We start from the raw sequence: 14,735 nt of genomic DNA, 5'->3' as shown, positions 1-14,735 counted from the left end.
TCTGGTTTTTCTAGGTCTGTTACATTTCCATATACATTTGAGAATTAGTTCATCGATTTCTATGAAAATCCTACTGGAATTTTAAAAAATTTTATTGAACTGTAATTCACAAGAGGGGGTTGCAGGAATCTCCAATCCAGAGCTGCTCAATGGGAAGTACAGGTGACAGCCTGGGCTTTCAGGTAGCATCTGGTGGGCTGGGGGCAATCTTGCAGAACTGAGCCCTTAATTTGATGCTTTCTTTAGGCAGATAGTGTTAGGACTGAACTGAGTTGAATTTAGGATACACAGCTGGAGCTGGAGAATCGCCTGGTTGGAGACATCTCATCAATATCTGATCTTCTAACCCATGATCATAGTTTACCTTTTAATATTTATTTTAAGTCTTTATCTTTTCTCAGACATGACCTAATCTAATGCTAATTACCCCCAAAAGACCTCATCTGCTAATATCAGTCCCACTGGGGGTTAGGGTTTCAACATATAAATTTTGGGGGGACACAAACATGCAGTTCATAATGCTCTCCCAGAGTCCAAGTATACAGTTCCAGGGAAGTCTCAGGACGGGCCAGCTCTGGATCACGTGCCGACTGCTGTGGCCAGAGAAGTGACTGGCAGCCCAGCCAGAGCTCGGCGTGGCAAGGGGCAGTCACTCAAAGAAACTAGTGTGTTCCAAAACAAGCATAGGGGAGATCAGGGCAGAAAAACATATGAGCTGTCTTCTGAAGTGAGGGGGAGGGGTCCTACGTAGAGTGTCAGGTCCACCCTAATACTCACTTAGCCATTCTTCTGGAATCAGTTAGCCATTCTTCCAGAATCTCCCACCTGGGAGACAGCTGGCTCCAGGGCTCAGGCAAGAAAGGAGAAGTGTCACATGGGGGACATGATGAGGTGAAGGTCTCCTCCTTGAAGACATTCAGGGCAGAGGGGGGAACCTTCCCTAAGGGGACAAGTGGCCCAAATAAATAAAAGTCTTACTTAGCCAGGAAAAGCCCAGGTCTGGTGGAGCTACACCTCACTTTAAAATGGTAACAACTTCTGATCTCCCAATCGCCACCAGTTTGGGAACTCTTACCCCGTGCCAGACACCGTGCAATGCACATTATGCTCGATTCCTGATTTGATCCTTCTAACAGCCTTTTGGGGTGGTTTTTACGACCCCCATGACATATGAAGGAGTCTTTCAGCTCCGCAAGCTAGTTAAGTGTAGGATTAAGTCTAGGACTTGGGATTTTATAAAACTCTGTGTGACAAAGAGGGAGAGAGGGTCCTGAGTTGCTCTCACACATCACAATAGAACACAGGGCTTCCACGGGCTTCCACAAACATAAAGCTGAATGGGCCTGAAATGCTTACTGAACAGTTTGCTGCTGCATTGTCTCCTCTGCCACTGCTGGCAGCTGGGTTTGAATAGCATTAGCTAATACCGAACCACAGCTCTATTGCCCTGCAATTTCACTTGGGCAGAGAAAGCGTTGACATTTCATTTCCAAACTTACAGAAGCACAAAGAAAGAATCCTTTCAGCTCCTCAGATGGACTCCAGCCAGTCCATGTGCAAAATCCCCTTGCTGCTGAGTCCTTCTGGCTTCCTCGCGTAAGACGACTGTCGGCCAGTCCAAATGGCTTCTTTTTCCACTTTTTCATTTGTTTCAGATGTCCTGGGCAAGTCTCTGGGTACCATACTGGTGTTCTGTTTTCAGCCGTAAAAGAATCCAACACTTATGAGTCCTATAAAATGGGATCCGAGTAATATCTTTGTGTGGGTAAAGGAATAGACGTTTTTGAGTGAAAAATAACCAGTGGAAAAAAAGAAACCGTGGTGAGATTAAGTTAAAAATTTCGAGCACCTTGCTAGGAGTTATAGAGCAACTGTCATTACGGGCAATGGCGTATGCCCGGGGTCTACCTACACTACACAAGGCTTTTTAACCTTGTTTTTTGAAAAAAACCAACTCCATTTAAAAATAAAGACAGAATGGTTATCAAACGAGTCAATCCATATAGTAAAATACAAAGAAAAGAGTAAAATAAAATCAATACCCACTTAAAAATAACCATCATTAACCAGGTAAACATCATTTCTGACCTTTTTTTTTTTTTTTTTTACAGATACAGATAAATTTTAAAAAATAGCATTCAGCTAATTTGCTTGTATTTAAGAAACGAAACTGAAGCAATTATTAAACTTTAAATATTTCTTTATCCCAACAGGTATTTCTTTAAAACTCCATTGAATTTTATTTTTTTTAAAAAAAGGTTACCAAAAAAGATTCCCTCACTCCCGATTTGTCAGTCACATTATAAAGGTTTATGACATTCGTCATGTCTATCAACCATATGACTCTAATTCCCAGTTTGGTCTTGGTTCTTCATATGAATTCGGCGCTCACCACTAGTCCTTTCACGGTAAGCTCCTCCAGTTATTGGAGTCGTCTCTCCTACCGAATGGTTTTCTTAGGAAGGGCTCGTGGGTGTGGTATTCCCAGAGGCCTCGCATGCTTAAGAGTGCCCGACATTCTGTTGACAACTTGGCTGCCGGTCAGACACGGAAGCCACTGTTTTCACACTCAGAACTTGGGCTGCATTCCTTTGTCTCCTGTCACTGAATCTTGAGGTAAAGAAGCTAGAGACCCTTTGGTGACTTGCTTTTCCTGCCTGAATGAAGAATTTTTTCATTCTTGAAGTTCACTGACTTGATCAGGATACGTTTTGCTGTCAAGTGCTTTCTGTGAACTTCTCTAAAACACAGGATGCTTTTTCAATTTAGTGTTTAATTCCTTCAGGAAAAGTTTTCTGTATTAGATCTTTCTTCTTTCTTTTTTTATTTTTTGGTCACCAATTACACATTACAATATCTTTGTCTTCCTACAATTACTCTCTCAAGAATTAATCTTTTTGATTCTTCACTTTGCTGTCATCTCAAGTCCTTTTTCTGTTATAGATTGTTTTTCGACTTTTTCTTTTTGCTCGAATTCATTTATTTGTTCTAAAATAGTGTCCTTCTGGTCATTTCCTTAACTGCCTTTTAAAAATCTCATTCCTCTATTTGATCAGCTCACATGAGCTCTCATTTAATTGAATTCGTGTTCTTTTGAAGTTCTCTGAGAACACAATACCCCTACAGGAGCTTTGTTTCTTAGACCAGCTTTCTCTCCCAGCTGGTTGCGACTCTTCCCCACTGCACTCCCTTTGCTGGCGGCGTATTTACATAGCTGCCAGGTGGCTTTATGTAAATTTGCTCATGTTTAAGGTGGGCAACCCCGACCTGACCCTTCATTTGCTTTGAAGTGGCGTTGGCCTGTTCTCCCTGGCACGTTTGCCGTCTTACGTGACGACTACTTCTCTTCGTCTGTGCTCTGTATACTTCCTGTCATGGATGATGTGACACATACTTAATCAGCAGCATGACACACTCACCGAGCAGGCAGAACAGAGGTGGGCGGCGGCTCTGGGGCAGGGCTTCGAAGGTTCCCTGTGGGGCCATGTTAGTCCTTTAGTTGCTGGATTGTGGAGTGGTCTGAAGTTAGGGGAGGTTGTGACAGAGGCTGGCGGGGTGGGGGGTGGGTGGGGGTGGACCAGAGCAGCATTAGACCCTTCAGATACTGGTTATTTACCTTCTAGTCCAGAAGTATTTCGACAGTTTAATAACTAACACCAGCCGAACCTGAGCCGGGCTTGTCTGCGTCTGCACGGGGAGGCGAAGGGGCTGTGCATACAGGCTTTTATCAGAGGAGCTGGACCTTGCTCTTTTCTGACATGTGCATTAAGTACTGCACCGGGTTGAATTCCAAACGGAGAGGAGACGTATCTACCATATCGTGGGGCGGGGAAGATCCTTGGCACGTGGGTGTTTCTCTTAATTCGTGGATGAGAAGTTTGTTCCGGTCCCTCGTGGCACCCATCCCTCCCCAGCTAAGCCCCCTCGCCTAAGGCACGCAGAGGAAGACGAAGGCTGCCCATCCTGGCCAACTGCTGAATCAGCTGAATCAGCACTACAAAACCTGAGACGTTGATGCGAATTCTGGATTTTGCACACCCCCTCCCTCCCTCCACACACACACACAGTGGGTCAGGATTCAGACAGAGCTCTTCTCATTCTCACCAGAAAATCTGCGCTTTTCTGGTCTTTTCTTCGGCAGTTGTCTTTTGAGGCTTAAAGCTCAAGGTTGGGCTCCTTCCCATGCTTCGCTGCTGGCGAACTTAAGTGGTTTTTACTTTTCGAAGTTTTACTTACTTTGGTAGTTCATTTGTTGGGCTTTAGGGGGTGAAGCTTCTGTGATCTGTCCTTATTTATTCTAAGAAACCATACAAATATCTTTAAGAGAAGCACTTGATAAAATACTTTAAAAATAAGTTTATTATAACTAATGAATATAAAATCTGACAGATGTTTTCAAACATTTTTGCAAAAAAAGTAAAACCCTCCCTTGTTCCCCCTCCCCACAAGATACAGAGTAAGAACTTGGACAGAGTTGTACACGAAACCTACACGTAAAATCCTCATTCATTGGCTGGTCCTAAAAGGCTCCAACACATTATACTCGAAGTCAAGGTCCATTATGATGAAGAAATCAACAAAACACTCGATACTTGCTTTCTATTGTCATTATGATGCTCAATCAAAATGCCGAAGGACAAGAACAGGTAACATAAGACTGAGCGTGACAGATATTCAAAGTACATGGATCTATGAAACCACATTCAAGATAAGAATGCTGGGCGTAGAACTAAACATCGACATAAAAAACCAATCCAGGGAAATCAATGTACGCTGTCGCCTTTGGCATCTGGTCTAATGTGTTTCTTCTTTAGAGAGACATCGCTTTGTCCAATCTATTAACCAGATTACATTGGCTTTAACACACGTCTCGTACGACACGGATTGTCCACAGCCAATTTCACATGAGGTAGTCGGGTTGTTTACTGACATTCTAGTGAAACTATCGTGACACAGGGGACTCATACATCAAATGTGCCATGAGACTGGCTCATGAGCCTTCCAGAAATGACTTGTAGATAACCCTTCTTGTCATCACTGACTCCATGCACACCTATAGAGAGACACAAGAACAGGAGTCTCTGCCAACGAGATCGGCTTTGCATGGGGTGCCAACCACTCCAGGGCGGTTTCTGTTTATAAAGTACAGGGAGGAAACACTGACCACACTTTATAATATGTAAGAGAAAGGATGATGCTTAAAACGAGCAGAATCTCTTCCTTGCGTACTCACATAGCTTAGCTGAAAACATTTGTTCACTCTGAAAGACAGGCGATTACAAAGGTAACGAAAGAATTTTGGAAACTTTTGCGTTACATAGTGGTATGTATTTTCCTTTTTAATGAAAGGCTATATAAAGACAGAGGAGGAGAAAGATCAATGCATGCGTCAACTGTACCGTCGATAATCGCTTAATCGTGGCCTGGAGTGCCTTAATGCAGCAGTGCAAGAAGAAATCATGCAGACGGCCCCTGTACACAGGACTACTGGCTGCGACAGGGTGGGAAGTGGGAATGCTTTCGGAGACGGGCTGGCAGACAGTGTGTTCACGGGACCGTTGAGAGGACCCCTAACAGCTTACAATAGATGAGCAACCTTAAAATGCCATGAGACAGCTAGTGAATATTTTATGCCATTATTATGAAACCCCTGAGGAAGCAACTGCGGATTACAAAGGGACGCCGGGAAGAACGCAGTTCTCACACACGTCATGGGAGCGCGGGGTCACCGCACGCCACCGGCCCGCACGCGCACTGACCAGGTCAGGGCGGCCCCGGCCGGGCCCTCGCCGACCAGACACCGCGGCTCCGCTGACTGAACGACAGCTGAACGTACACTCATTTCACTTAAAATTCTAAATCTAAAAATGTAAAAGAGGGTTGGTAGTTCACCTTAAAAAAACGAAACACGAGGGTGGGGAAGCTGAAGAGTTGTAGAACCTACGACTAAAATCAGAAGCGGCCGATTTTAATCAGTGATTCGGAAACGCACCATTATGTAACCGGCTTCTTGCAGGACGTGGCAGATTAGTAAGAAAAAAAATAATCCATAAAAATAAGTTTCCTTCAGAGAGTTTCCGAAATGTCTCACATCCTTTTATACTGCTCAGGACCCTCTGACGCTCTCTGCTGCCTTAAGCGTTTCCTCATGTATGATTTTCACGATCGGATTAAGTTTCCTTAATAAGATACCTCCTACGTCAGCTCCTTTACTTATTTCAAATTGAATAAAGAAAAGTGCTGGTCCCAATCACATACTTTTTTTTTTTCTTTTAAATTAAAAGCACTTTTCTGAAAATATAAAGGTGAAAGCATTAACTTTTTGGATATATACAAAAATGCAATTAATAATCGAAAACGAGAAGACTGCAAACCTTTCCAGCAGCACCCACCCGACATCAGATGCGACCCGTCATGGCGACCACCTGCTTTACAGCTACAAGTGGAGAGAGGGGTCGGGAAGCTCTTGCGGTCTGGGAGGGGAACCGAACCCCCTAACCCTGGGTTAGGTCTGTGCCAGGAGGTACTGCTGAACGGGGCAGAACCGCTAAAGGGGGGGGGTGTGGTCGGTGTTCTGATGGGGGCACTGGACAGGAGAGACGCAGCAAGGCTGAGCTAGGAGTTCAGAGAGCCCTCGCGACATACGGCAGGTGGGGAATCTTTCTGTTCAGAACGGCAGGCAAATGATGACGACGAGGCGCCTCCAGCCACCGCCCCACGCCGAATGAGCACCGCCTTTCAAAGTCGATCCCTGGGGCACCGCCACGCGCGCCATGCCAAGTCCCACTTCTAGAACCCCCTGCGGGGCTGGCGAGAAAACCACAGCCACAAGCTGGTTTCGCCCCAGAAAGGTGTCTCTCCAACTTCACAGCTTCACCACGATTAGCTATCGGAAGTCAAATTTGCTTTGGAAGGACAGAAAAATTGCCATCATTGAGAGGATTCTGTTCGGTTAGACAAACACACATCGATCCCTCTCGAGTGGGAAGCCCGGCTTCGGCGGTGGGATATGAAAATGGTGGGTACGGAGGGCCTGGGAGGGGTCTCCGATGTTACTTACTAGCTTCTCCTGATACCTGGAAGACACATTACCTTTTTCCTCAGGATCTAACGGTGACTCTTGCAAAGGGACCCTAAACACGCCCGAGCGATGAGAGCAAGTCCCCGGCTGGGCCGGCGAACACGCCGGCGTCGTCTTACCTCCTCTCACTGTCCGGGTGAACGAAAGCGTCGATCCCCCGAGGTCCTGGAGGTTCGTGGGGAGGGAAAGCCTGCACGATCTTTGCTCTCTGTTCTCTTCTTGGACAGTAAATGCAAATCAGCGCAAATCAGGACTTTAATTACAATGGAGAAGCAGACACTGTAGGTTCAGGAGGAAGCTCTGCCTGTGCCAAGCTTCAGGTCAAGGTCAACCGATCGTCTGGCATTAGGTTCAACGTCTAGGTATTCTTATTGAAGGACTCTCTGAATCTGACACGTCACAGGCAAACTTAACATGCTCCAGTGAGGAAAGTACCTATCAAAAAACATCGGACTCATCCTACAGGGTAACGTCTGGGAAAAGGGTGAGCAGAAAATGCAACTCATTCGCCATTCCAGCTGTTCTGCCCCGGGTTCCCAGAGAGCCCAGCATACTTATGTGTTACAGCGTTCTTCCCCGGGAGTCGAGCGCTGCACACCACGGCGGCGCCTGTGTACGCGCCAAGGGGCCATGCCGAGCAGTGTGCTTTTTGCATGTGCTCAGAGCATCAGGGACAAATCTGCGGTATCCTCGGCGTGCCCCCCCACCCGCCCCAAGAGACCACACGAGTTCGTCTGAGGTGACAGGGAACACCAGCAGCCCCTCGGGACGGTCAAGCTTCACTGCGCTTACCACCTCTGGGAGCGCCCCTCCCAAGGGCGCAGCGCCTAAAAGTGTCGTCATTCGAGGTGAGAGTAGATTGGCTGTTTTTTCTTTTTCCCTTTTAGGAGGCTGCGTAAGGGCAGGAATTCTAAATTATCCCCTAGTTCCACCCTCATAGTCACACCAGCTAGAGGGAGAACCATGCTGGCCACTTGTGGGGACGGGGGGAGGGGGGGGGAAGGACCACACACCCGTCTTGGCAGCTGCCAACAGGAAGTGCTCGAATACAAAAGAATCAGCATCATTTTAGCACCCGGCCTTAAACATTTGATGCTGCTTTTCTAAGTTGAAGCCTTTTCCAGACATCCTCATGTGAGCAGAGGAAATGCATCCTAAATGTGAGCTAAATAAATGCTCATTGGTTCAAAGACAGCCAAAGACGAAATCATTAATCCTCCCTCCATAACCTCTCTGCCTAAGGGGGTGGGGGGATCTCTTTGCCCTAGGAACAGCGTCACCTGGCGCTGCCCAGGCTGCATTCACCTGTGCCCCTCAAAGGGATGCACCCTCGCCCCTGGGAAACTACCTCACACTGGAACTTCTCTTCCAGCTACTATCAACGGGTGGCCTCTAATGGGCTTCTCTCTCACACACACTCTTGGCAGCTTGGTCTACTGAGAGATGGGGACCAGCCACAGTCTGAGGGTCACTCTTTTCAAAAGAATGCCCACACCAGGCATTTTTAGGAAAGAATGAATGCCACCAGTGAACTCTGACACAGTTCCACAGCTTCTGAAGTCGATGAGCAGCTGCATTCAGCTCACTCTGCACGATGGTGGACGGACCGAGACCAACGGGAGTGCGTGCTCAGCACCGCGGCCCCCGGACGCGCCACCAGGGCCTGCGGCAGGCGCCGCCACTGTCAGAAAGCTGCTGAGTGACCTCGGTCCACTCCTCACTCACTCTCCCTTTAACTATGTTACTTCAACAATAAACGGTCTCTTCCTCTTTGAAAAAAGGACACATCGTTTAATTCATGGAGAAGACTGGGAATTCTGTAAACTAGAATTTAACCTCATGGCTCTTCGACCATGTGTGCACAAGAATCACTTGCAAAGTCTATTCGAACGCAGAGTCCTGAGTCCTAGCCCCGGGTTCCAGGGCCGCGGGGCAGGGAGAGGCCTGGGGGTCTGCTTTCTGCGGAAGTACTCCATGTGACCGTGATGCAGAGGTGGTCCAGGTCACTGAGGAATCACCTGCTTCCTCCACTCAGACGCTGTGTGACTGCGAGCAACTCCCTCAGCCTCTAAGCCTCACGTCTGAAACTGGGCGGTCATCCCTGAATGTCGGCTTCGGCATGACACCCGAACGAGAACGTGCACGGGAGAGCGTGCTGGCACAGGTGGGCACTACGACGGGGTCATTGCGGGGGACCTGCCCCACCTCTCCCACACTGTCCCCGATGCGGGGGTGAGTTCACACCGCCATCCCCTTTGGAGCCATGGTCTGCCCGCCTGTAAACACTGATGGCACTTCGTGTTTAGGCCACCTACCTCCCACACTGACGCGGTCAAGCCAATGCCCTGAGCACCTTGACGACAGGGGCTCCTACTGGCCACAGTCACGGAGGGGAGGATTCTCTGGAGAATGTCTGGGGACAGAAGACTCTGTATTTCAACAGCTTTAACAACGGGGCACGGCTCCCTCCAAATTTTTAGTCTAAGTTGATTAAAACCCTGGCTATGAGTTACAGTCCTTGATTCAGAATTTGTTCATTTTCAGCTTGGGTTTGGGTGGCCCATTAAAACTCAAAAAGTTCAAAACAAAACACAGTACCAACCAACCGTCAAATCTGCTCTTGTCACTTGCCGTTCAAGTCTATGTAACAGCTATGATTTGGTTTCCAGGAGGCCCTTTGAACTGAAATATATAGCACCTTGAGTTTTAAACACACAGAACACATATGCATTTAAAAAAATTATATATAAAAGCTCTAGGCTTCGCCTCCGCCGCCCCGCGCCCCCGAGGGGCTGGGGAGGGCGAAGCTGCTGGAAAGTAAGCAGAGCAACAAAACAGGTCGGCAAACTCCACTCCCCGGAGCCAGGCGGCGGCGCTGCCCCGGGCCGTCACACCACCTCGTCCGACTCCAGTCCGTGGACCTCGTACAAGGTGTCCAGGATGGCCAGCTGCTTCTCCATGGCAGGGAGGTACCGGCTGAGGTCCCTCTGCATGCCGACACTGAAAGCTGCTTTCTGGTGGTCTCCTTCCTTTATGGTTAACGCCGCCACAAAATCTTCATAGGACGGAGCTGCCCTCAGAGCTAACTGCAAAAGAATTGCCGGTGAGAGTCTGCGTCACGTCCCGACCTCTTCCACACTTCACTCGTGTTCACGAGGGCTGCGTGCACACGCACGCGCGCGCGCACACACACACACACACAGCTGAGGAGAGCAAGAATAAAAAAACAGGAATATACCCTTCCAATTTGTGGGCTCAAAAAAATTTTTACAAGCACCAAATAAAATAATTTTATGGCTAGAAGCAGCAAGTATGTACTTATAATGTCATCGAGTCAGGAAATACTAAGAGAAAAAGCATGTGAGAAAAGCTCCCTTCTCGTTCACGGTGTGATGCAGACTATGCCCCTTGACCCCTCGGAATCTTCCAGAATGCGCGTGGCTACCGCAGCCTGGCCCGCGTGGCCAGCCTCCCATGGCTCTCCCTCCTATCTGTGCCTCATCTTTATACGTACGTTCCTTTGCACATCTCCTATTTCCTCCCACACGGGTAATATTTCCTTTGCACTCCTGATTGAACATTTTCTAAAAAAGAAGGGAACTAACATTTGTTGTGCGCCGACATTTTAATAGTGCATTTTATCCCAGCTGATCTTCATGAGAACCCCGTACGGTTTATACCCCAGTTCACAGATGATCGTCTCTGTGTTTTCGGGCACCACATCACACCGTTCCACTCCCGAGACAGGCGATGTCCTGGGCTCCTCATAGCCGCCTCCCCTCTGCAGGCCCACATCCCCTAAGCTTGCTAACTTCGGCTGTCTGGCATGCACTGGGCTGGCTCTGCTGAGATCTCTGGAGACTTTCCGGAAGCCTGAATTATCACTCTACAGCTGCTTTCCTGAGCTCCCTTATACTCAGAATTTGAAGATCTTTGAGAATCAATGCCCCCTCCCCGCCCCTTTTTGCAGCTGGAGAGTAACTGGCAGTTAACATGCACAGGCTTGTGTGAAGACTGCGACCTGAACTCCAAACCTTTCACGGACCACAAAGTGTTAATCTCCTAGAACCTCAGTTTCCTCACCTGTAGAAGAGAACTGATACCACTCTCCTTATTTGAAGGGTTAATGGGATATAGATGATGTTTTTAACCCACAGCCTGGCACAAAATAATACTCAAACAATGGTAGGAGCACACGGGGGAGAGCCAAGAATGAAGAGAAGGCAATTATTCAAAATTAACATGTGAGAAAATCTCCCCAAACTGAAAGGGACGAGTCTCCAGATTTAAATACCCACCCAAGTGCCTAGCATCATGAATGATCAAAACCAAAAGGGGAAAAGGAAAAGATCCTAAGAGTATCCATAAGAGGATGAGGAAGAGTTTATGTCAAATGGAACAGAAATTAGAATGACATTAAATTTTATAATAGTAACAGAAGAAGCTGGAGGCAATAGAGGTATGCTTTCAAAATTCTGAGAGAAAATCATTATTAACCTAGAACTTTATACCAGCCAAAGCATCACTCTAGAAAAAAAGAGCAGAATGAAGACGTTTTTAGGTACGAGGGCACTCAGCGATGGATTAGATCAAGAGACAGGAAGTTACAGGACCTAGGAAATAAAATTAGAGTGAGGTAGGGATTTAATATAGGAAAACTGGTGAAGAACAGTCCTAGGTCAATAGCATGCAACAGGCCTGAACAACTAATTCAGGTTGTAATAAGAGTTTAGACAGTTCTGAAGGGGGAGTCTCCAAGAAAAAAATCTGATATACTTGTGAATTGAGAGTGATGGTGATTTGAAGGATCTGATGGTGCAGGAAAAAAAATACAAAACATGTAAGAACCAAAAAAAAAACAAAAAACAAAAAAACCCCACAGAATTTTGGCTCATCTTGTCATGTTAACTCGTGACATCATTACTTTGGGAGGTGAGTCTGTGATAGCAAGGTCTTAGAGAGGTCAATTCTAATCTGTGATGGATAAGGCCACAGAGAACCACAGACATTCTTAGAATTATGGAGGAATTGGAAGAAACAGCCAGTATTGGAAAGTGGCTTCTTTGGAGTGAGTCTGGGAAGTGGGGAGCAGAAGGCAGGGACTGCAGGCTTTTGTTATAACCTCTCTGGACTTTTTGGTATAAAACCAAAGCGAACATTATACACATATTTTTAAGTAATAATTTTTTTTTTTTTTTTACGTTTTATCAGAGTGAGGTCCAAAGAGTTTCTCGAAGGTTCATCACAGAAGGCTGTGCTACAGCCAAGTCTATTTGGGAAACGACAGAACTCGACTGAAGAGGGAACCCAAAGGTCACGTGGCCATGCGAGAGGCAGGGCCTGGACTGGCCATTGGTTTCCTAAGTCATAACTTTTCAAAGATATAAGTTCACTATTTGGCTGGAGAATGAGTTAAATTACTTCAGTGTAAAGATATTTTCCTGAGCAACCGTGATCAGTTAAACGAATCTGCCCCTGCTAACTAATTAGCCTACTGGGAAACTCAATAAAGAACAACAGTGCACAGGCCAAAAGGGCAGGTCTGGCACCTCTGCTGATGAGGCTGTTGCCAAACGCTTGACAAAATCTATTTCCTTTAAAGCCAGTAACTTTAAAAACTACTGGCAATAATGTCAAGAGCCTTCCAAATGTTCTTACTCTATAACTTACTCTATAACTTGTATCTCGGTTTCTTTGCCTGTAAGTAGGGAAAATAAGGGAACTTAACCTCAGAGTGAGGAAATTAATAACTTCACATGTGTAAAACACTTAAAGCAATGTTTAGTGCAAAGTAAGTGCTCAAAATTCTAAATTGTGGTTGTAGTTATTGGTATGAGACATGGCAATTCTACTTCTAGGAACCTATTTTTAGGAAATAAGAGTTTTAGTAAAAAATGCGTATGAACAGATACTGTTTTATTTGTAATAATGAACTTTGAACCAGCTTAAATTTCCAACACAGAGAATTGGACGAATAAACTATGGTACCTCCGTACTAGAAAAATATTATGCGGCCACTAAAAAATCATGATTTTCAAAGACTCTTACGGTATTTAAAAATGGTCATGAGAGAATCTATTAAGTGTGCGTGTGGGGGGAAGATACAAAATCACACTACGAGCTAAATGTCAAAAAATTTATATGCACGTATAGAGCAAGTATACAAAATACAGATAACTAAACACATACAATATAAACATGTAGATTATGTATAAACACGTGTTAAGTAGACATATAGGTAAATATGTAAAGTTAAATAGGACAACATTTAAAAGAACACGTAACGGGATATAAAAATAAAAGTTGAGAAGGTAAAATACAAAAATATTAAAAATGGTTATTATGGAGTGATGAGAACATGGACACTTTAAATTTTTCCCCCTTTCTAGTCTTCCAAAATTTCTACGATGTTTTACGATATGTTTAAATTACTATATATTGGGGGGAAATCCTTCTAGTTATAAAGTCCTTTGAAAGACTCATGCCTCTGATAAATTTTCTGCTATGGCTGCATTCTTATTGTCAATATCTTTTGAATTATTAATATTTCAGGATAAGACTCTGCCTTCCAGACTAGAAAACAAAAAACCATTCACATTCCTCATATGATGCGCAACTAGCTCAGTGTTCCTACGCTTCGCCATCTCCCCGAGGAAGCGCGGGTGTCAGACACCCGCAGGCAATCGCAGCGTTCGCTCAGGGGGGCCAGGGGGCGCAGCGGCGTGCACTGACTGATTGTTCACTGGCAGCTTCCCAATCACTCCATCTTCACTGCAGAGAGCTGCACTGTGGGTGATGAGTCCCGGCCTGTGGAGACAGCGATCTGGGTGTAGCCCTGGGCTCTGCCATCGCCTCACTCTGGCACTCGGGCACTGGCATGAAGAGTTCTGAGTTTATAAAGTAGTGGGAGTTAATCCCGAGGATTACCCAAGATCGTGAATGTGGAAGCACCTGTCCAGCAGCCACACGGCAGCTCTTGTTCTGGCTGTTAAACATGCACTGCAGGTACGTGTGGGCAGTCCATAGCTGCAACTGGTCTGGCTTCTAGTCCGGCAGACAGTAGGACATGGAGCTAGTCATGCCCACGCTTTCAAAAAAGATTTCATTTTCCCTAAATTTGATTTCTTCCACTGTAAATTCTTCCCACTTTCTTTACCTGCCTCCTAAAAAATCATGACCTAAACAGTTCTTACCTTGGCAGATGATGCCTCGTGTCCTTTAAATCAGTAAAAAAAACCCCATCATCTGCTTGGCTATTTTTATCCCTTGACCCTCCAAAGAATTCCGACGTTTCCTGGTGCACCACTACACGAGACTCGGCCTAGACATGGCTGCAACTGAGGCCGCCCTCTCCCCGGATGGCAGAATCGCAGAGCGCCTATCACTCCTGACATAAAGGGGCCGCTTACTCCTGCTACATGATTTGTCCAGGGGCCTGCGACCCCCAGGCGCGTGTTCTTCCTAAGCCAACCTGCTGGGGAGGAGGCGGTGGGTATCGGGAGTCAAGTATATGAATACGCGCACCTCCACAATGAAAATAACCGGAGAAGAAGAGAATTCTAGCCCTCGCCGCTGGCACACAATTCAATCAATTAATAGTCCAGGATGAAATTCAAGTCAGGAAAAATAAATCAAAATCTGGGAATGCACGAAA

General features: G+C 46.2%; 1 protein-coding gene across 10 annotated transcripts in view; it reads right to left on the bottom strand.

Annotated features, from left to right (window-relative positions):
- Window positions 1-7,318: 7,318 nt before the first annotated feature.
- Window positions 7,319-14,735, bottom strand: part of PLEKHA8 (pleckstrin homology domain containing A8) — a 44,346-nt gene continuing 36,929 nt past the window's right edge. For 6 of the 10 annotated variants that reach the window (XR_004953945.1, XR_004953943.1, XR_004953944.1 and 3 more), the window contains one exon: window positions 10,116-10,167. Coding sequence is in view for 4 of the 10 variants with exons in the window: in XM_016135966.2 (XP_015991452.2) it covers window positions 9,970-10,167 (198 nt within the window). In the remaining 6 variants the exon portion in view is untranslated. Of the gene's footprint in view, window positions 10,168-14,735 lie in introns of all 10 variants that reach the window. The other 4 variants (XM_016135966.2, XM_036230438.1, XM_016135967.2 and 1 more) reach the window with 1 other exon arrangement.

Source organism: Rousettus aegyptiacus, unplaced genomic scaffold (genome assembly GCF_014176215.1).
Source record: "Rousettus aegyptiacus isolate mRouAeg1 unplaced genomic scaffold, mRouAeg1.p scaffold_m13_p_13, whole genome shotgun sequence".
In the NCBI taxonomy this organism is placed as follows: Eukaryota; Metazoa; Chordata; class Mammalia; order Chiroptera; family Pteropodidae; genus Rousettus; species Rousettus aegyptiacus.
The sequence above is the reverse complement of the archived record's forward strand: the minus strand, read 5'-3'. Positions and strand labels throughout refer to the sequence as shown.